The sequence below is a fragment of the Phragmites australis genome, chromosome 8 (genome assembly GCF_958298935.1).
Source record: "Phragmites australis chromosome 8, lpPhrAust1.1, whole genome shotgun sequence".
Classification (NCBI taxonomy): domain Eukaryota; kingdom Viridiplantae; phylum Streptophyta; class Magnoliopsida; order Poales; family Poaceae; genus Phragmites; species Phragmites australis.
Genome location: NC_084928.1, coordinates 37,571,772 through 37,594,831, shown reverse-complemented (window position 1 = coordinate 37,594,831; position 23,060 = coordinate 37,571,772). Strand labels below are relative to the sequence as shown.

Genomic DNA, 23,060 nt, shown 5'->3' with positions numbered 1-23,060 from the left:
CTTCCCTTAATGATACGAAGGTCTTTTATAGAAAGTTATTAAAAAATTTGCTTCCAATATTAACCACGCAGCATGTCCTGATGTGACCTGTGGTGCAAGCTCGCACTATGTGAAAAGGCATATGGGTGACGGATGATAACTCTTATAAGTGATGGATCATACACCTGTCACATCGAACGCATCATCGATGAGTCGTTATGGGTGACGGATACAGATCCGTCACTAATGTGATACATATATAACTGACATAAGTGACGGGTGATAATAGTGACATGTCACTTATAATTGTTGACCATGTTTCATATTTTTTAGACATGAAAAAAAGTTTAAATTTTTTTTGTTCACCCGAGAGGCACCCTAATACAAGGCCCACGCATATGCCCAATCCATATCATTTTCAAACATATTTTGGTCTTTGTATTTCGTGTGACTCGAACCCACGCCCAGCCTCACGTGTGACTCCCTTAATACCTTGACTATCACGTGCTTGTGATAGAAACAAATTATATTATACTTTTAACCTTCATTGTTAAAGGTAATAGGTGACGAGTTATAATTGTGACCCGTCACTTATGCAAGTCATAGGTGACGGGTCACAATTATGACCTGTCACCGATGATGTTATTTTCGAAATGTTGAACTAGAGTGTTTTTAGTAAAAAATGCGTAACTTTTACATACGAACTCCGATTTCGATTTTTTACTCTACGTACATCTACAGAAAAAATTACATCTATTTCTCCCTGCTTTATTGAAGATTGATTTCTCGCCTTGAACGGTGAACAGAACAAACCATAGAAACTTCTCTTACCTTCATCTCTCTCATCCCACTTGAGATCATAGTTCAAGTCAACCACTGATCCTTCGTACTTATCAACCTCCTCGAGAGGGAGTGAGCTTCTGAAAATTTGGATGGAACTGGCGCCTTCTCTCAAATTGTGACCGGCTAGATTCTGAAAATTTTGCACGGAGCCATATGCCAAATCTCTAGTCTTTGCCCGATGCTATTTCTTAGTTGTTCGATTTTTCACATGCATCTCGCATGTATAGGCGGACGACATTTGCATGGCATTGTATGTGCCATGCACAAACATCTCGCATTTATAAGTCCTTTTGTATAGCAATTAATGGAAGCACAATGGATAGTAAACTCATATATTAGTATCACCAGTAATGCGGCATCTCCTCTTTTCTCTACTGGGCAGAAAGGAAATTTATATTCAAACTTTTTAGTTTATTTTCAGCAAACAAAAACGGGATTGGAATTGGAATTTGCAAAGCGCAGGAATAAAATACGACGAGCCTGCGTGCGTGCGTGCGTGGACCCACGTGTTCAGCGCCAAACAAATGCCCTCAGCAGCTGTACCTAATGACGACACTGCCCCTGCGCAAGGATGGTGGTACAGTGGCAGAGCTGTGAAACCACCTCAACTCGCAGCCCAAAAGTACTTTTGCTTTTGTAAGAAGAAAAAGAAAAAGAAAATTCAAAACCCAAGCAAAACCTTTCCGTTACTGCCTCTCCGCTGCTGACACCAGTCCGCTCCCGCTCCTGTCCAGCGGCAGCGGCAGCGGCAGAGCTGCGCCTTCACATCACACCCCGTCTCGCCGGCAAATCTAGGGTTTCGCCTTCCCCAAGTCAGGTGCAGTGCAGGATCTCCCGGAGATCACATCCCGCCCGCCCTCTGCTTTCCACATTTTGGTCTTCTTCTTTTCTTTTCTAATTTTTTGTTTTTGTTTTTTGGATTCTATGGTGGTGCAGAGATTTGAGGTTTGAGGCGAAGCCAAGTTGAGAGGCCTCGGCGCGATGGCGGCGCCCGGGAGAAGGGCGGACATGTCGCCCTCGCCGGCGGGGGTGGGGGCGTCCGGCGGGAGGCGCCTGCTGCGGACGCAGACGGTCGGGAACCTCGGGGAGTCCATCTTCGACAGTGAAATCGTGCCCTCCTCGCTCGTCGAGATCGCGCCTATCCTCCGTGTCGCCAACGAGGTCGAGGCCAACAATCCACGCGTCGCCTACCTCTGTAAGTACCATCTGCGTCCGATGAATCCCCTCCACCTTGCAGATATCGATTCCACAAATGCGCGCGCTTATTCCCCTCGTTTCTTGGCGCAGGTCGCTTCTACGCCTTCGAGAAGGCTCACCAGCTGGACCCGAATTCAAGTGGCCGTGGTGTTCGTCAGTTTAAAACCGCGCTCCTGCAAAGGCTGGAGAGGGTACAAATCTTTTTCTTTACCATTCATCCTGCAGTGCTACATTTACTATCCATGACACCATGCAATGCAAGGCCACTAGCGTACATGCTATTTCTGCTGCTCTATAGGGAATCTGATTCCTTTAATTTCATAAGCTAAACTTTGCACATTTCTTTTTTCTTAGTCCCTCGAGAACTCACGCATTGTTCTATGTTAAAATAAACCGCGTCCTCTTTTGACTCTTTGAGTTTTCACTTCCTTAGGAGAACGATCCTACATTGAAGGGAAGGGTGCACCAGAGTGATGCTCGTGAGATGCAACGTTTCTATCGTGAGTACTACAAGAAGTACATCCAAGCACTTCAAAATGCTGCTGACAAGGCTGACCGGTGAGACCCTTCTTGTGTTCGGCCTATTTATTATGCTACCTGTTGTCATGCCGATGACCTGTTGCTCCTTCCCTGACACTGTACTCTATTTGCTTAGTGCTCTGCTCACCAAAGCATATCAAACAGCTGCTGTCTTGTTTGAGGTCTTGAAAGCTGTTAATGTTTCACAGTCTGTTGAAGTTGATCAAGCGGTACATAATGATTTCTAATGTTATCGCAGATTCTAGTTTATTCATACTACCGTGTCTTGCCTTTTTTTATGAATTGTGACAGAACTTTCATGTGCAACTTCTGTGCTTGTAATTGTTACACAGATTTTGGATACACACAACAAAGTTGAAGAACAGAAAAAGTTGTATGTTCCTTATAATATTCTGCCGCTCGATCCTGAAAGTACTGATCAAGCTATTATGCGATATCCGGAGGTTTTCGTCTATCTCGAGTCTAATTAAAAAAAATACCATCTTTAGGGCTGAATTGCACCTTTAGCAATTAAACTATTACTATCTTTGTACAACTCATAATTTATGTAGATTCAAGCTGCTGTTTATGCTCTTCGGAATATTAGAGGCCTGCCGTGGCCCAAAGACCATGAGAAGAAGCCTGATGAGAAGACTACTGGCAAAGACCTTCTTGATTGGCTTCAGGCTATGTTTGGATTTCAGGTAAGTGTGTGAGAGAAACAGTTACTCATTTGTTTGTGAATTATTTGTGTTGAAGTGTACTTTGCCCTGAAAACGTCCCGCTTTGCAGAAAGATAATGTATCCAACCAAAGGGAACATTTGATACTGTCACTTGCAAATGTGCACATAAGGCACATACCGAAGGCTGGCCAACAACCAAAGGTGCATATTTAGTTCTTCATTTGAAATTTTGAGAGGAACCAAATGAACCTTTTCTTTTGATCTGTCCCCAATTGGGATACTAATATGTGATGATGTATTCATGTGGTCTCTTGGCGTTCTGTTTTTCAGTTAGATGACCGGGCTCTCGATGCTCTAATGAAGAAACTATTTAAGAATTATAAGAAGTGGTGCAAGTACCTCGGCCGCAAAAGCAGTTTATGGTAGGATCACTTGGACTGGTTTTCCAAGAGCTGTGGTTACATGCATTTGGCGCTGTTAGCTTTTTGAAGTGTTTACAATTACGCTATTTCATCCTTAATGTTGCTCCTACCTGAAAGGGGTATTACATCTCTTCATAAGTTTTACTGCTTCTCTAAAAGTTTTGGCCAATTGATCTCTAGGTTGCCAACTATCCAACAGGAAGTCCAGCAGCGTAAGCTTCTTTATATGGGCCTATACCTCCTGATTTGGGGGGAGGCGGCTAACTTGAGATTCATGCCAGAGTGTCTTTGCTACATCTACCATCATGTAAGATAACTTATGCTCTTTTTCTAAACGTACCTTGATATTTCTTGCCTTCAATTTATCAATAGTAACAATCATATCCTAGGAATTTTTTACAGTCAATTGGGAGTAGTGTGTTGGTATGAAGCTTTTTGTATAAGTTTTATTCTGGTGAGTCCATCTTGATCGGTGAAAGTGTTACTTTGCATCTTAATAGATGGCTTTTGAACTCTATGGCATGCTGGCCGGAAATGTGAGCCCAATGACTGGTGAAAATGTTAAACCAGCATATGGTGGTGGTGAAGAGGCCTTTTTGATGAAAGTTGTGACTCCAATATACAAAGTTATAGAGAAGGTATAACCGCTGCATATTTAGGTTTCGGATGTTATCGTACTTTCATTCCAATCTGATCAGGTTTTTGAAACTAAATAGGAAGCTGAAAGGAGCAAGACCATAAAATCAAAACACTCACATTGGAGAAACTATGACGATCTAAATGAGTACTTTTGGTGAGTGACGATCAAATTTAATTGTTGTTTACAATTTTGTGCTCCAGTTTTTTAAGAAAGCCAAACTATTCCTGTATTGCTTGTCAGGTCAGTGGATTGTTTCCGGCTAGGATGGCCTATGAGAGCTGATGCTGATTTTTTCAAAACTCCCAAAGATGCTTATACTAATCGTCTGATTGGAGTAGGTTCCTGTTAATATAAATATCCCCGCACTTCTTTCTTGTTGTAACTTTAGAGCATTAATATTTTCTTCTGATGTATAATATTACATTCGCTTAAGTACTCAGGCATTGAACTTGACAATACTGGAATATTCTGGTCAGGTGCTCCATGATATTTGTTTCATTTTTTTGGTAGACACTCATTTTGGGTATTTGTTTGTTCTGCTAGATTCGATCTGCTTGTTGCCTTTTGCCTTGTCTTTTAAATTGTTTAGCTTGCTAAAGATCTATGACTTAGCGTGATGCATATTGTTTTGCTTCAACATAAAACAAGCAAAAATACAAACATGTTTGGAATATCAATCCTATTGGTACCCATTTTTCTTGCTGTGATCCAGGAGAACAGATCTGTGGGTAGCGTCCATTGGATGGGAAAGGTTAATTTTGTGGAGATACGTTCATTTTGGCATATATTCCGCAGTTTTGACAGAATGTGGATCTTCTTGATATTATCCTTACAGGTTAGTTGCTCTTTCGTGTGCACTTTCACTCTGTTACAGTTCTTTTAATTTCTCACTTTACTAAACATTGTCATCCCTTTAGTTTCACATATTTCTGATGTTATTTGGTTTTAATATAGGCCATGATTCTACTTGCTTGGAATGGTGGCACACCAAGTGATATCTTTGATGCCGGAGTATTTAAGCAAGTTTTGAGCATATTTATAACTGCTGCAATTTTGAAGTTGGGTCAAGGTATTTGATCCTACCCCCATCACCCCTCCTTCCTGTTCGCATATTTGCCAATGCATTGTTTGGTAGGGAGCTCAGTAGTTGTTACAGAACTCTGATATGCCAATCTGGTTAGCAATTTTCGTTTTTCTGGTGCTCTTCGTGATAAAGCAGCATGTACCTTCCCAAGCTTTATGCTCATAGACATACCCTGAGTCATACTCCATTGCCTTTTCGTTGCCTGTCTTTTGCTTTTACCAACTACTAAATATTGGCAGCCTTGATAGGCATGTACCTTACCAAATATGTTTAACTGCATTGCTTGTCAGAGAGAAGCATCTTGTCCTTTCATTTGCATGTATATTTCTTATGTTCAGGCAGATTTTCATAAATGTAAGTCAATCTGTGATCTGTTTAACAGCAATCCTGGACATTGTATTTGGCTGGAAAGCAAGAAGAAGCATGTCATTTGCAGTCAAACTGCGATATGTCTTGAAGTTAATATCAACTGCTGCATGGGTTGTGATTTTACCTGTAACTTATGCATACACCTGGAAGAATCCTACTGGTCTTGCAAGAACAATAAAGAGTTGGCTTGGTGATGGTCAGAATCAGCCATCGTTGTACATTTTGGCTGTTGTGGTATATTTGGCTCCAAACATGCTTGCTGCAATGCTATTTCTTTTCCCATTTCTGAGAAGGTTCCTAGAGAGTTCAAATGTTAAAGTCATAACTTTCATGATGTGGTGGTCTCAGGTATAATTCCACCTATTGGTTTCTGCTGTTAATTAGATAGTTGAGATTCTTGATACCCTTTTCCCAATAAGTTTCAATGTTTATCTGCAGCCTCGATTATTTGTTGGCAGAGGAATGCATGAAGGCGCATTCTCCCTCTTCAAGTATGTTAAAGTAGCTACCTCATCTACACATTGTCTTCATTTAGTGTTACATCTTATCCAGTTACTGAGCACCGTTGTCCTGATAGGTATACCATGTTCTGGGTTCTTCTTTTAGCAATGAAATTGACAGTAAGCTTCTATATCGAGGTAAACATTCATTTGCTGTATCTTGTTTGTTATACCTATATCTATAGATGCTTCATTTCAGTACAATGAAGTTTGTGCCATCATTGCTTGTATATTTTCATTATTAAAGAACAGAAATAAATAAAAAATCTCATGGTTGAGTATTGTCCATGATCTTTTTGAAGTGTATATATTGTGGATTTTGACCGTTAGAAAACTGATAATGTGCAAATCAGAATATCACATCATGTTCTTTTTGAGGGAAGACTGTAGGGGAAGCCCCTACAGTGGTAAAATAATATTATTATATACAAATAAAGATACAAGGGAGAGAGCATTCAGCACTTACCTAAGTAGGCCGAAAAAAGGGAGGGAGGAAACTATACAAGGGAAGGAAGGAGCACTTGAAGTAAAAGAAAGGGGGGGGGGGGGTCTGAGACTTAAGTTACAGAGTTTAGCCAGGTGGAGAAGCTCAGTTTGAAAGTGCGATTCATTCTATGCATTTGGAGATTGGCAACCTCTTTGAAGCAAAATTTCCATTGCCTGAAGGATGGCCTTGTGTTTTGGAAGATCAGGCCATTCCGTTGTTTCCAGATCTCCCAAGCAACCATCATCAAAATTTCCATAAAGAATGGTTGTGCGAAATTCATCTTTGCTTGCTAGATCATATTGAAGAAATTTGTATTGTGATTCTAGTTTATGCCTATATGGTTCCAACATCTGACACTGAGGGGGCATGTGAAGAACAGGTGGAAGATTGTTTCCTCTTCACTTTGGTCCATAGAACACAGTTATAGTTTTCTCCTTGAATTTTGTAGTTTTTTCTCTTCAAAATATTTCTTGTGTTCAATTTGTCCATGAACAGTTGCCACGTGAATACCTTCAGCTTCTTATTGCATTTTGATTTCTAAATGGCTGTAATAGGAGCTAGAGGTGTGATTGACTTGAAAGGCAATGCATAGAACTTGCTTGAGGAGTAACTTGTTGTTCCCCAACAATATTGCCATGTATATGTGAGCCTATGGCTTTGTTGAACATGTCGTATTGTGTTCTGAAGTATCTATAGTTCTGCATATGCTTCCTGTGTGAGAGGGATGTTGAAATGTGTTTGTGCGGTGTTGTCTAGAAGTGTAGAGAGACAGGAGAGGGGCGCAACCGCGCAAGCATCGCACTGCCAGGAGAGGCCGGGATGGCGATTTCATATAGAGCCGGTGTACAGCCATGAAAGGCAGGATTACAGGACCCTAATCAGGGTGACTAAACTAGGCAAGATTACAGCATGCATGGCAAGCAATAATCCGTAATGAATAGGGCTAAACTAGGCAGGTGGAGAAGCTCAGTTTGAAAGTGTGATTCATTCTATGCATTTGGAGATTGGCAACCTCTTTGAAGCAAAATTTCCATTCCCTGAAGGATGGCCTTGTGTTTTGGAAGATCAAGCCATTCCGTTGTTTCCGGATCTCCCAAGCAACCATCATCAAAATTTCCATGAAGAATAGCTGTTGTCACACCCGGTTTTAAGACCAAATCGAATGTAGACTACATGCCAGTATCAAGTTACATACATGTAGTGACGTTATAAGCGAGTAGCAGACGCAATATCCATTATTACAACGTACTTTATTACATCAATAACTCAAAAGGTCTAAAAGTAGATTACAAAGCAGCGGAAAATTAAACTCAGCACAAAACCCAAACTCCACAGGAAGTCGATCGAAAAGCCGCCAGCTTAGAACTCAGCTTCATCCTCAGGAAAGTCCTCGTAGTCATCAGCTTCTGAGCCACGACATGATTATGGAGGATAGAGCAAGTGTGAGTACATAGAATACTCAGCAAGTGTGGGAAAAACTACGACATGAGAGCCAAAAATCAAGATAGGCTTAACTCAAAGGTTTATTGGCATAAATGCTATTTTATTTGTAAATAGTTGCAAAGGCGAACTACTTCTATGTGAATAATTTCTCTAAGGTAAGAGCTAAGGTTCCCACCACCTTGCTCTACAATCGAGGTTCCAACCACCTCTAAACAAAGCTAACTGGAATCACAGTTCCCACCACTATGATCCACCAAAACCAACCCAAGACTGACCCGAAGAACCACCCGACTAATCATGTGAGGAGTCCATGCCGCTCATAACCGTGAGCACGGCTGATATATCAGTTTTCACTCTGCAGAGGTCGTACTCTTTACCCACAAGACGTGTCCTCCTTTTTGCCCGTGTCGATCAAACACTTACACAATTCCGAGGTGTGCGGCCAGGATTCTACTGCAAAGCCTTTCCAACGCCTCTCTCAGCACGTGATGACTGCTGAGGTTTCACCGCCGTATATAAGTGGAGTACACCCTTCACCCCACAGGCCTCCTCTTGCGCCTTACGGTTCTAGGAAGTACACCCTTCCGTCCCCGTACCACCAAGTGATGTTCACAATGCTGAGAGAAAAACGAATTACTGGGCTGGGCCTGTCCCATACCGGGCTTGTGGTTGTACTGTTTTCATTGGTGGTCGCACTACGAACCGGTCCTTAATATGGTCTGGGAAAAACTGCCATCAACCTATCAATAGGCTAATAACCAAATATCCGAAAGCCCACAATTCTGCCTGGAACACATCCACAGGCCAATCAACACGCCAACTTGTCCAAACCCTACTATCTTAGTCTAAGCACTTTTACCAAGGTTCATTAATATCAACATAAATCTACTATACTACTCATGAGTAAGCATCACTAAGCACATTCTACCCAATATGAAAAACCCATCTACGACTACAAGGAAGATTGAGGAAAAACTAGTAAACCCTAACAATGGGATATCATGTTGACGAGCATGCAATTTGTAAATCAAAACTTTATAAAAGTAGACGCAAAATGTTCAAGGACACTTGCCTTCTCCGATGAGTTGCTCGAAATCTCCGAAGTCTTGATCCTGGATGTTCTCGAACGCTTCCGGAACAAACTTCTCTACAAGCGAGCAAACAAGCACCACTAAACAAAGCAAGCACATAAAACGAACACTGGGACAAGCTAGAGCACAAAAATAGGAAGATTTGGGTGCAAAAACCGCCCAAATCGGAGCAACGAAGCGAAAACTATGGCCAGACAAAAATCTATACGACTAAAAATGACAAAAACTATTTTCTGGAATTAAACCTAATTTTTAAAAGGCCTAAAACATTTATTTATAATTTTACAGAATTATTTTATAGCATAGAAATGATTAAAACAATTTTATGGAATTTATTTGCATTTTTCTGAAAATAAACTAATTTTTATATGCATAAAAACAAATTTAAAGCATTTATCCTATTAAAGAATTCATTTCTAAACCACTAGGATCTGATTTGTCCTTTCTGTTTGGCCATCGGTTTGAGGATGGTATGCTGAGCTGAAGTTTAGCTTTGTATCTATGGACTTATAAAGTTTTTGCCAGAATCGCGAAGTGAACTGAGTGCCTCGATCTGACAATCTTCTTGGGTACGCTATGAAGACAAACAATTTGTGACATATACAGTTCTGCAAGCCGTGCACTTGTATATGTGGTCTTGACTGGGATAAAGTGAGCAACCTTTGTCAAACGATCTACTACTACCCATATTGAATCGTAGCCAGCCTGGGTGCGAGGTAACCCAACGATGAAATCCATACCAATATCTTCCTATTTCCATTCGGGAACCTTCAAGGGTGAAGTGATCCAGCAGGTCTCTGATGTTCTGCTTTTACTCTCTGACATGTGTCACAAAGGGCTACATATTCTGCGATGTCACGCTTCATGCCATACCACCAATATCGTGCTTTCAAATCTTGGTACATCTTGGTACTGCCTGGATGGATGGAGTAGGCTGATTCATGGGCCTCTTTCAGAATTATATCCTTAAGCTCTTTTTGGTCCCGTACGCAAATGCGTTTTCCGAATCATATGATACCTTGATCATCCTCAGAAAATCCAGGAGCCTTGCCTCCCTTTATATTCTGTTTAATCTCTTTGATTTTCTTATCTTCCAATTGTCCTTTACGGATATCTTCATTTAAGGTAGACTTGATTTCCATGACCACAGGTCCTTTATTCATGACAATTCCCAAGTTGAGTTGCTGGAATTCTTTGTACAAAGCTGGTTGAGATTCTTGCACCATGATAGTGTTGCAATACATCTTTCGGCTCAAAGTATCCGCGACTACGTTGGCTTTACTAGGATGGTAGTGGATTCCTACATTGTAGTCTTTGATCAATTCTAGCCATCTGCGTTGTCTTAGATTTAGGTCTGACTGGGTGAAGATGTATTTTAGTCTCTTGTGATCCGTATAGATTTCACACCGATTACCGACAAGATAGTACCTCCAAATCTTCAAAGCATGGACGACTGCGGCTAGTTCTAAATCATGAGTTGGATAGTTCTTCTCATGATTCCTTAATTGCCTTGATGCGTAAGCCACAACTTTTTCTTCTTGCATAAGAATGCATCCAAGACCTTGTCGAGAAGCATCACAATAGATATCAAAGTTCTTACGAACATACGGTAGAACAAGCACTGGGGTCAATCTATTCTTCAACTCTTCAAAGCTTTGGACCATTGAAACTTCTTGTCCTTTTGTAACAACTTCGTGAGTGGCTTGACTATCTTGGGAAAACCTTCTATAAATCGACGATAATACCTAGCTAATCCAAGAAAGCTCCGGATCTTCGAGACAGATTGAGGTGCCTTCCAGTTTAAAACATCTCTAACTTTGCTTGGATCTACAGCTACTCCACCTATTGAGATGACATGGCAAGAGACCTGCTTGGACTTCTTTGGCGTGACGGCGACGACGACGACGACTCGGGGTGACGGAGGATGGCCAGAGACGGCGGGGATGGCGCTGCAGTGGTCGGACGACGTCGACGAGCGGTGGAAGCGGAAGCAGAGGGTGCGGCGACTTCGTTTGATGGCTTATCGGGCGTCGGGGAAGACTAGGAAGGCTCGGTGACGGCGAGGCTTCAACGGCGAGCTTTGGCGGCCTTCAGAGCTGAGAGCGAAGGTCGGAGCTTGACGGCGAACGATCGAGGACGTCGATGCGCGGACGGAGAGCATCGGCGAAGGCTCGGACGGTGTCAGGAAAGCTCTGCGCGACTCGGCCACGGCGGTGGGGTCCAGAAAAGGGTTCGGCGACGGTGCTAGGGCTCACAGTTTGAGGAAACTCGATGAGGATTGCGAAATTGGGCGCGGTGGAGTGCGAGGATGCTCGGCTGAGGGATCAATTGAGGTTTTATAGAGAGGAGAGGGGGAATTGAACGGATTGGGGGCATTTGAAGCAGGCGGACGGAAATTGGCTCGGTTTCCTTGATTTTGTCCACTTTCCATCACGAAGACGAACTGGAGCGATTGCCTCTTCAATGCAGCGTCGGTTTCCAAACAATCGTGGCCTCCTTCCATTACTATCGCGCGGAATCGAAGGAAATTCAGACGACGGGCGGCTGAGGAGGAGGAAACGGCGGGGAGGAAGCAGATAGGTGACGACTGGGCCCCACACAACACAAACACACACACACACACACAGAGAGAGAGAGAGAGAGAGAGAGAGAGAGAGAGAGAGAGAGAGAGAGAGAGAGAGAGAGAGAGAGGAGGGGAGGAGAAGATCGGGCGTCACAGCTGTGCGAAATTCATCTTTGCTTGCTAGATCATATTGAAGAAATTTGTATTGTGATTCTAGTTTATTCCTATATGGTTCCAATATCTGACACTGAAGGGGCATGTGAAGAACAGGTGGAAGATTGTTTCCTCTTCACTTTGGTCCATAGAACTCAGTTATAGTTTTCTCCTTGAATTTTGTTGTTTTTTCTCTTCAAAATATTTCTTGTGTTCAATTTGTCCATGAACAGTTGCCACATGAATACTTTCAGCTTCTTGTTGCATTTTGATTTCCAAATGGTTGTAATAGGAGCTAGAGGTGTGATTGACTTGAAAGGCAATGCATAGAACTTGCTTGAGGAGTAACTTGTTGTTCCCCAACAATATTGCCATGTATCTGTGAGCCTATGGCTTTGTTGAACATGTCGTATTGTGTTATGAAGTATCTATAGTTCTGCATATGCTTCCTGTGTGAGAGGGATGTTGAAATTTGTTTGTGCGGTGCTGTCTAGAAAGTACTTATGATTTTGCCTGAACTTTGGTGTGCGGAACTCAATATGTAATTTCTTCAGTTATGCATTAACATTCCCAACAGAAGCTATTCCTTGGTCTTGAATGTACAAAATGTTAAACACATAAATGAGCATCAACACCAGTTTGTACATGTCAAAAGCTACAGGAGGGCTTGTTGAATGGTTGAAGATCTGCTGTCCATTCGTTTGGGATTCGAGGAGGACCAAGCCTTCTGGACACTAAGCTCTCCACTGCTGCTGGTTATTCATCTTTTCTTACTTCTTTTTGCAGATCAAGCCTCTGGTACAACCAACCAAAGACATAATGAGAGAACCAATCAGGACGTTCCAATGGCATGAGTTTTTCCCTCATGGTATTCATCCTGAAATTTCCTATGTTCCATTTTGGATTTATTCTTGCGTTTTTATTTATGTTTATAATTTGCAGGAAGTAACAACATTGGTGTTGTCATTGCACTTTGGGCTCCAATAATTCTGGTATGTCTCGACACCCCCTCGTCCCTCGTAAAAAGAACTTATTTAACACATATGTTGATTTTTGTTAGTTAAATTGTCCAGGTATATTTCATGGACACCCAAATTTGGTATGCACTTTTCTCTACATTAATTGGTGGTATCTATGGGGCTTATCGTCGTCTTGGCGAGGTTAGTAAAATATTATTTTGAAAAATAAAGGTTAGTAAAATATTTCAGTATCTTGCTTCACTATTGGACGGATTTGATGTGCTGGCCCTGCTTTGGGTTCTGAAACAGTTTTCTTGTCTGATAAACTGCATTGCATCTTTTAGAAAATCAGAAAACTTAGTTCTAGGATGGGTGCTTTTTTTTAACTTAGCCATCTCTTTTAAGCTACCATTTCTAATTATTTTACCTAGTTCTGCTTATTTTTAGTGATACCTTCATGCTCTACTCTTTATTCCCTTAATGTCATGGAGCATTATTTATCATGAGGAACTTACGGTATACTCCTTCCTTGGTCAACAAAATCAGATAAGAACGCTAGGAATGTTGAGATCTCGCTTTGAATCATTGCCTGTGGCCTTCAATGAACGCTTGATCCCTTCTGATGCAAACAAGGGTAAAGGTTTCCGGGCCGCTTTTACCAGGAAACCCAAGGTATGGATTTCTAGTGTGAAGCTTGGTATTATGGGTAGATTATTGGTAGATCAATATTGTACAAACAATATTTATCAGCTATCTGACACTTGTTTTTAGGCTTCTGGTGATGAAAAAGAGGAAGAGAAACAAGCTGCAAGATTTGCTCAAATGTGGAACCTAATTATCACAAGTTTCCGTGAAGAAGATCTCATAGATAACAGGGAGATGGATTTGCTACTTGTTCCATACTGTAAAGATCGTGAATTGAATATATTCCAATGGCCACCTTTCCTACTTGCTAGCAAGGTGTCTCCTCTTGATCTCTCCATAATTTCTCTACTTACTATGTTTGTGGATTCAGGTGTTTATTGTTTATTTACTGGATTGTAGATTCCAATAGCGTTGGATATGGCGGCAGACAGCGGTGGAAAAGACCGTGATCTGACAAAGAGAATGGGATCGGATCCATATTTTTCATATGCTATCAGAGAATGCTATGCTTCATTCAAAAACATCATCAATACTTTAGTGTTTGGTCAGCGTGAGAAAGTGTATGTTTTATCTTATTAGAATTGTTATTTGCTAAGGAAATAGGAACTCAATTGTTGCAGACCAGGGGCCAAACATGTAGATTACATGATAACTCCTAGTCTAGACTGAAAGCAACATAGCACTAAACCTAAACTTATCAAAATTCCACTCTGAACACTCCATCCAAAGTCGAGGCTCAAAACATACGCAATAGCCTTTAGTATGAAGAAGATGAAGCTATGATAATTGAAAAATATGAAGTTTGAGTCTTGAATTTGGCCTCAATTGTCATGCATGCAACTTTAGAGTGTATTTGTGAAGTTATGCTGCAATGCATCTGCCCCTCGGGACTAATACCAGCCCTGTTCCTTGAAGCCTTCACAAACCTTAGTTCTTCACACAGTGGTGGTCCACCTTCACAGCATGTTATGGTTTGGAGGTGTTGAACCTGAAAAGGAGTAAACTTATCTGAATGGAGGGGCCACCTTGTGGATGGCTGTCATATTTGTAAATTTACGTAGTCCTACAAAATCTGTTTGGCTGAAGTTCCTTTTTTATGCCTATTTCAGTGTCTTGAAAGAGATCTTTGATACCGTGGATAAACACATAGCAGAGGGAACTCTTATAAAGGATCTGAACATGAGGAGCCTTCCTGCACTGAGCAAGAAGTTTGTTGATTTACTTGAGTTACTGGTATTACACTTGCCATCATTGTTTTAGGTTGTATTCACAAAGGATAACTCCTCACTGCATCTCTCTCTTTGAATACAGCAAAAGAATAAGGAAGAAGACTTGGGTCAAGTTGTCATTTTGTTCCAAGATATGCTTGAAGTGGTCACAAGGGATATAATGGAGGAAGAGCAGCTCGGGGGGTGAGGAGTTTAGCTTCTGTTTTAATTCATGATATTCTTCTTGGAATAATAAAGCGTGTACCATGCTACTTATCTGTATCCATTTTTATGCCACAGCCATTATATTGTTGTAATGCAGACCTGCTTGCTTTCTTGCTGTTTACCATATTAACTGAAAATTATAGTGTTCCTACTTCCTAGGACTAGGCTGCTATTTGCTGCAAGGAGTTGCACAATGTTATTTTCTTTTTGTATATAAAGCTGGAGTTTATTTTCAGTTCTACATACAATTTAGTGATTTATGTAGTTATGTTTTGTGATGGTATGTAGTGATTATTTTGTGATTTATGTAGTAGTGTTTTGTGATGGTATGTAGTGATTATTGGAATTGATCGTTTGATTTCTCTTGAAATGTTGTGGTAGCTCGTGATATATGTATTTTTTTTTTTTACAGAGTGTTGGATTCCATACATGGTGTGAATAACAGAAGACACGAAGGAATTACACCGCTAGATCAGCAAGATCAATTGTTTACGAAAGCTATTAAGTTCCCCATGGAGGAATCAAATGCATGGACTGAAAAGGTTTGATTTTCATCCCCGTCTTTATTTAAAAGTGTTTCTGATACGATGATTATGTCCTTCCTGTTGTTGTAATGATACATACTATATATGTTTCAGATAAAGAGGCTTCATCTTCTGCTAATTGTGAAGGAGTCTGCTATGGATGTCCCTACGAACCTTGATGCCAGAAGGCGAATGTCATTCTTTGCAAATTCTCTCTTTATGGAGATGCCAAATGCTCCGAAAGTGCGGAATATGTTGCCCTTCTCGTAAGTTTTTACAACTGTTTTTCTGTTTGTATATGCTACACACTAATTCAGCACTAACTTATGTTCTTCTCAAAGCTTCTTGTTAGTCATAAATTTGTCATACTAATATTTTTCTCAGCATGCAGTTTTCTGCTGGCAATATCATATATTGACTATCATGATGGCTTCATACTATGATGTTTCAGTTTTGTCTGTTTGAAATGTTGATGTTGTCCTTCCTTTTAGTCACTTTAGCAAAAATAAAAGGTGGTATCTGGAATGATTCTATTTTAGTAGCTGTGTTTCGTTTGAACTAGAGTATGCTTAGCTATTTATTTTATTTTATTTTTGATAAGAAAAAAAAGAGGCTTCATCTTGGCTTGCATACGTTTGTTTCTGCACCTTTTTTCACAATACTTTTCACCAGGTCAGGTCACTTTTGCAAGATGTGATGTTTGATTCAATCTTTTGATTGTTTTTTTTTTTTTTTTTTTTTGCTGTAACAATTTCTATACTGCAGCGTCTTGACTCCTTATTACAAGGAAGATGTTCTTTTCTCATCACAAAATCTAGAAGAGCCAAATGAGGATGGAGTTTCTATCCTTTTCTACTTACAGAAAATTTACCCAGGTTATTTTCTCCCTTTTGTAGCATTTTAGTATTGACTCTGATGTAAGATTCATTTGGTGTTCTCTGATGTCCTTTGAAGTTGACATTTTGTTCATTAACCTCTTTGAAGATGAATGGAAAAATTTCCTCGAAAGGGTGGAGCGCAAGAATGAGGAGGAGCTCCGTGAGGATGAAGGATTGGAAGAGGAGCTTCGTCTTTGGGCATCATACAGGGGACAGACATTGACAAGAACTAGTATGTTATACCTCTTGTGTGGCGTAGCTTTGTATTTTTTCTCTCAAGAAACCTCTTGAACTATGTATGATGTTCAGTTATTTTTTGTGATCGTTGCTCTTGTCTACACAGTAAGAGGGATGATGTACTATCGAAAAGCTTTGGAGCTTCAGGCTTTTCTTGATATGGCCAAATATGATGGTATTTCTAATAGTTCAGTCTATGTCGTGGTTTTGAATATAGACTTTTTGACGTATGTGATGACTTCTCTTCTTGTTTTCATTAGATCTTATGCAAGGCTACAGAACAACTGAACTGATGTCGGAGGACTCACAATTAATGATTCAATGCAAGGCTATAGCTGACATGAAGTTTACATATGTTGTCTCATGCCAGCATTATGGAATTCAGAAACGATCTGGCGATACTTGCGCTCATGACATTTTGAGACTAATGACAACGTGAGTTTCATTGAAAAATTCTTGAAAAGCTCTATTCTGGGAGTAAAATGTGAATATTCCTTTTGTTTGCTCCAGTTTCAAATTTTACCCTCAAATCTGAAAAGAAACACTATTGTACTGCAATAGTATTGTTCTGCATGCATTCAGTATGCTGAGTGAGCAAGAATAATCTAAGGTATAGCACTGTCTATAGTTTAATAGCGAAGCTCATTTATTACAGTGCTGGTTGCTGTCCTACTTTTGGCTAGGTGTTCTCGTGTTTCATGTCCTTTCAGATCAGCAACATACCCTGCAAAATTCTCTATCCTCTTATTTTTTACAATCCAATAGCTACTTGCAAATGATTGTACTGAAATAACAGAAACGGCATTTTGGCAGATATCCATCGCTTCGGGTTGCCTATATTGATGAAGTTGAAGTGCGTAGCCAAGATCGGAACAAGAAGGTTGAAAAGGTTTACTACTCAGCATTGGTGAAGGCTTCTGTTACAAAACCTAATGAGTCTGGTCAGAGTCTTGATCAGGTAATGCAAAAATGCTCTGTTAATTTAGTATTGCTTGGGTGACATTTGTTCTGTTTTAGCTTGGTTGATACTTTGGCCAATTCTTCTTACTTTTACCCAAAATATAATCTGATGCACTGAATTTCGGTGGAGGAAGAATTTTGTGGAAGATTAAATGGGCATGCCATGAAAATAATCCTGGCTCTGATATTGTAATACCTATTTTCTAATCACTAATTCCTTTTCTAGTCACTAATAGCCACAGCTAAAGTGCTCAAAACACATTGAAATCTGTTTCTTTTCCCTTTTGTCTGGGATGAATCCATCTGAACTGTTTGGTGATGTATGGTTTTTTAATTGAAATACTTGTTTCATTGTGTTTGTGGATGTTGGGACTGTTCTGTGTTCTATCTAGAATACCTCAACATCTTTCAGATGACTTATCCAATTTATAGTGCCCTTTTTCTTCTTGGAAGGAATGTTTTCTCACGGTCTCATTGGTGCAAAATGTGTTGCACTTATTTGCCACCTGTCTTTCCTGTGTAGGTCATCTACAAGATAAAACTGCCAGGTAATGCTATTCTAGGTGAAGGAAAGCCAGAAAATCAGAACCACGCAATAATATTCACACGAGGCGAATGTCTCCAAACTATAGATATGAATCAGGTACAGCTTTGAGCACTTGTTGGTTTTAGGAATCATTTTGCATATTTTGTGCCTTTGCTTATGTCGAGCTGTCATGGCAGGAGCACTATATGGAGGAGGCTTTGAAAATGAGGAATCTTCTACAAGAATTCGAGGAAAAACATGATGGTGTGAGATATCCATCAATACTTGGAGTAAGAGAACACATATTTACTGGCAGGTAATTTTCCATGTTCTACTTTTCTGAAGTATAATTAAATTATGTACCTATGTCATTACTTTGGACTATTTTGAGCTGTGGTCTGTGTAGCGTTCCATTTTTCCTATTGTGATTAGCTTTTGCTAATTTTTTGCAGTGTTTCATCCCTTGCATGGTTCATGTCAAATCAGGAGACTAGTTTCGTGACTATAGGACAACGTGTGCTTGCCAATCCATTGAGGTATCCGTCTTAGAAAATATTTCATAGTACATTCATGGTATGGCATTCTGTTGTGTATTGGTTTTGTTCTTGTGAATCGTCTGAATTGTCTTCTTTTCCTTTTCTTTCTCCCCTATGTAACTAGTACTGGTCAGTAACTTGATTCTTCAAGATCTTTTGATGATCTTGGCCTTGACAATCTTTTTCTGAACACCTCTTTGCTAGGGTTCGATTTCACTATGGCCATCCTGATATCTTTGATCGTCTTTTCCACCTTACAAGAGGTGGTGTGAGTAAAGCATCCAAAATTATCAATCTTAGTGAGGACATATTTGCAGGTACTAACCTTTTGCTGTTGCTGCTTGAGTTTTGGAAATCTGTAACTGCTCTGGTAATGATGTAGCTTCTTCTGATGCAGGATTCAATTCCACATTGCGCGAAGGCAATGTTACTCATCATGAATATATGCAAGTTGGCAAGGGAAGAGATGTAGGTCTTAATCAAATATCGCTTTTTGAGGCAAAGATAGCAAATGGTAATGGCGAGCAGACGATGAGCCGTGACATCTATCGGCTGGGACACCGTTTTGATTTCTTCAGGATGTTGTCTTGTTACTATACAACCATTGGTTTCTACTTCAGTACAATGGTACTTTATTGACATTGAACTTCTCACTTTCTGAATCATTAGTTAACTCCTAACCTTTCTAGTATTTTTGTTTCGACTCAGATTACAGTTTGGACTGTATATGTTTTCCTCTATGGGCGGCTATATCTTGTCCTTAGTGGACTTGATGAAGCACTGGCTACTGGAAGGAGGTTTGTGCACAATGCACCTCTCCAGGTTGCCCTTGCGTCAGAGTCTTTCGTGCAACTTGGATTTTTGATGGCGCTACCCATGATGATGGAAATTGGTCTAGAGAGAGGATTCAGAACAGCATTGAGTGACTTTGTACTAATGCAACTTCAGTTGGCATCTGTTTTCTTCACATTTTCACTTGGGACCAAAACTCACTACTATGGAAGGACATTACTCCATGGAGGAGCCGAGTATAGAGCCACTGGACGTGGATTTGTGGTGTTCCATGCCAAATTCGCTGACAACTACCGACTGTATTCTCGCAGCCATTTTGTCAAGGGTATTGAGCTATTGATTTTGCTAGTTGTGTATGAAATATTTGGGGTGCCATATAGAGGGGCTCTACCATACATCTTAATCACCATTTCCATGTGGTTCATGGTGGGCACTTGGCTCTTTGCACCATTCCTATTCAATCCTTCTGGATTTGAGTGGCAGAAGATTGTGGATGACTGGACTGATTGGAACAAGTGGATCAGCAATCGCGGAGGTATTGGTGTGGCACCAGAGAAAAGTTGGGAGTCATGGTGGGAAAAAGAGCAGGAACCTCTTCGTCACTCTGGGAAGCGTGGTACTATTGTTGAAATACTGCTTGCATTTCGTTTCTTTATCTACCAATATGGACTTGTGTATCATTTGAACATAACCAATAATATAACCAAGGATACCCGCAGTGTTCTGGTAATCTACTTATCTTATTTATCATAAGGTTGTTTCATCTGTTCTTTGTTGATGCAGTTTTTCTAATTAATGCCCCTGTCCAGGTTTATTGCTTCTCATGGGTTGTTATTTTCGTTATTTTGCTCGTTATGAAGGTAATTATCAATTTTAGTGTTTCTTCATTTAACTCTAGTACGCACAGGCCCTAGAGAGTATTCACTGGTTTGGTTGTGATTGTGCTTATGTAGTACAGATTTCCTTCTGATTTATAAAATTAAGCAGTTTAGTTACTTTTAAATTTTAGCTCTCAAAATGCCAGAATCGTGCTAAAAATCCTTTTTTTAATAAGAATTTTCTGTGGTTTAACTGCTCGAACCCTCTCTCTAGCTGTAGCACTCAGTTATGATTTTTTTTTCCAGACTGTATCAGTTGGCAGGAGGAGGTTCAGTGCAGAGTTCCAGCTTGTCTTCCGGTTGATCAAGGGTCTCATATTCATAACTTTTATCTCCATTATTGTAATCTTGATAGCAGTCCCTCACATGACAGTTCTCGACATCTTTGTTTGCATCCTTGCTTTCATGCCAACTGGATGGGGTTTGCTCCTGGTTAGTACCTGAACACGTTTTTTTCTTTCCCTCAACCCTTCTTTTAATCTCATGCCTGATTTATTTATCCGCGGAATGTTATGTGGTGGGCCTTGGAGAAGCACAAAGTCCCAACAAAGTATATTACCCTTATCAAGGATATGTACGATAATGTTGTGACAAGTGTTCGGACAAGCGATGGTGACACCGATGATTTTCCAATTAGAATAGGACTGCACCAAGGGTCAGCTTTGAGCCCTTATCTTTTTGCTTTGGTGATGGATGAGGTCACAAGGGATATACAAGGTGATATCCCATGGTGTATGCTCTTTGCAGATGATGTGGTGCTAGTCGACGATAGTCGGACGGGGGTAAATGGAAAGTTGGAGCTGTGGAGACAGACCTTGGAGTCGAAGGGTTTTAGGCTTAGTAGAACTAAAACTGAGTACATGAGGTGCGATTTTAGTACTACTAGGCACGAGGAAGATGAGGTTTGCCTTGACGGGCAGGTGATACCTCAGAAGGATACCTTTCGATATTTGGGGTCGATGCTGCAGAAGGATGGTGAAATCGATGAAGATGTGAGCCATCGAATCAAAGTCGGGTGGATGAAGTGGCGCCAAGCTTCCGGCGTCCTCTGCGACAAGAGAGTACCACAGAAGCTAAAAGGCAGGTTCTATAGGACGGCAATTAGACCTGCGATGTTGTATGGCGCAGAATGTTGGCCAACTAAAAGGCAACATGTCCAACGGTTGAGTGTAGCGGAGATGCGCATGCTGAGATGGATGTGTGGCCACACAAGAAAGGATCGGGTTCGGAATGAGGACATACGTGATAGAGTTGGTGTAGCACCAATTGAAGAGAAGCTTGTCCAACATCGTTTGAGATGGTTTGGGCATATACAACGCAGGCCCTCAGAAGCGCCTGTACATAGCGGAAGAATAAAGCGTGCGGATAATGTCAAGAGAGGTCGAGGTAGACCAAACTTGACATGGGAGGAGTCTGTAAAGAGGGATCTGAAAGACTGGAATATCACCAAAGAACTAGCCATGGACAGAGGTGCGTGGAAGTTAGCTATCCACGTGCCAGAGCCATGACTAGACTTGCAAGATCTTATGGGTTTCATCTCTAGCCTACCCCAACTTGTTTGGGACTGAAAGGCTTTGTTGTTGTTGTTGTTGTTGTTGTTGCCTTCTTTTGCAGATCGCCCAAGCGATCAGGCCTGCTATTCAAAAGATTGGGCTCTGGGGATCGATCAAGGCGCTTGCCCGGGGCTACGAGATCCTGATGGGACTCCTCCTGTTCACACCCATCGCCTTCCTTGCTTGGTTCCCATTCGTGTCTGAATTCCAAACCAGGATGCTGTTCAACCAGGCCTTTAGCAGAGGTCTGCAGATCTCCCGTATCCTTGGAGGGCACAAGAAAGACCGATCAACCCGGAACAAGGAGTAGGTTATCACCGACAAACTGCGTGTCGTCGATGGTGGACTTTACCGTGTGTTCCCCAAAACTCTGTTTGTATGCTCTGATGGGATGGTTTTATCAGATCAAGAGAATCGGGGACTGGGGAGTACGGTACACTAGGCTAGGTAGCGTTTTCAGACTTTGTGTGTATCTGTAGAATCAGCAGAAGTGTTGCAGTTGCACCTAGTATGTAAAACTGTTGTATGGCTGCTAAAGCGAGAATGAGATATGCCTGAAACATATGTAGTAGACTAGACCCTGTGTTCTAGATATCGCGTATAATTAATTTCTTTTCTACACATTGCTGGGTCCGGGTTATCTAATTCTGATAGATAGTGAGATCTCAGTATGACTATGACGGAACCTAAGCAGATGTCCAAAAGTCAAGTCTAGCTGGGTCCGTGTTTTTCATTGCGACTGTTATTTTTGTGGTGTAAATTTGTGCAGTATGCCAAGCTTGCATGATCTGTGCTCGATATTCACCCCACTGATGGAAAGAAAAAAAAAATGAAAAACTGGTTGTTGGTTGCTTGTGCGGGTGGAAATGTAGGTAGCCGAGCCCTGTGATTGTCATTGCTGACCATGTCGTCGTCCTCTGAAGCAAAGAAAGAAACCCATGAGTTGAGGTGAGGTGGCTCCCAACTTCAACAGCGACCAGTTTTTGTTCTTCCATTCCAAGTTGATGTCACGCTGTTGGGCAACAAGTAGTACGGCCATGATGATAAGATAGAGCAAGTGAAATTTGTTCCCGTTTCATCTTAAGTGCAGTAGCAAAATAAAATCTGAAATGCTGTAGTATTGGGTGGGACGGAAGAAGAATGGTACTTTATTGTGTGTTTGGTG

General features: G+C 41.0%; 1 protein-coding gene across 1 annotated transcript; it reads left to right on the top strand.

Annotated features, from left to right (window-relative positions):
- Positions 1-1,523: 1,523 nt before the first annotated feature.
- On the top strand, positions 1,524-22,516 carry LOC133927445 (callose synthase 3-like). The gene is made up of 42 exons (XM_062373911.1): positions 1,524-1,639; positions 1,759-2,017; positions 2,110-2,210; positions 2,453-2,577; positions 2,675-2,768; positions 2,892-3,002; positions 3,111-3,242; positions 3,331-3,423; positions 3,553-3,644; positions 3,825-3,951; positions 4,145-4,282; positions 4,361-4,437; positions 4,525-4,618; positions 4,997-5,119; positions 5,239-5,353; positions 5,751-6,085; positions 6,176-6,228; positions 6,315-6,375; positions 12,761-12,842; positions 12,917-12,966; positions 13,048-13,134; positions 13,480-13,605; positions 13,705-13,893; positions 13,978-14,138; positions 14,688-14,811; positions 14,890-14,990; positions 15,424-15,553; positions 15,650-15,801; positions 16,301-16,410; positions 16,520-16,645; positions 16,757-16,825; positions 16,911-17,085; positions 17,464-17,608; positions 18,134-18,253; positions 18,334-18,452; positions 18,589-18,672; positions 18,877-18,989; positions 19,070-19,299; positions 19,381-20,190; positions 20,274-20,324; positions 20,589-20,774; positions 21,957-22,516. The coding sequence occupies exons 2-42, from the start codon at positions 1,804-1,806 to the stop codon at positions 22,203-22,205; spliced, it is 5,874 nt and encodes a 1,957-aa protein (XP_062229895.1). The 5' UTR covers positions 1,524-1,639; positions 1,759-1,803; the 3' UTR covers positions 22,206-22,516.
- Positions 22,517-23,060: the final 544 nt, after the last annotated feature.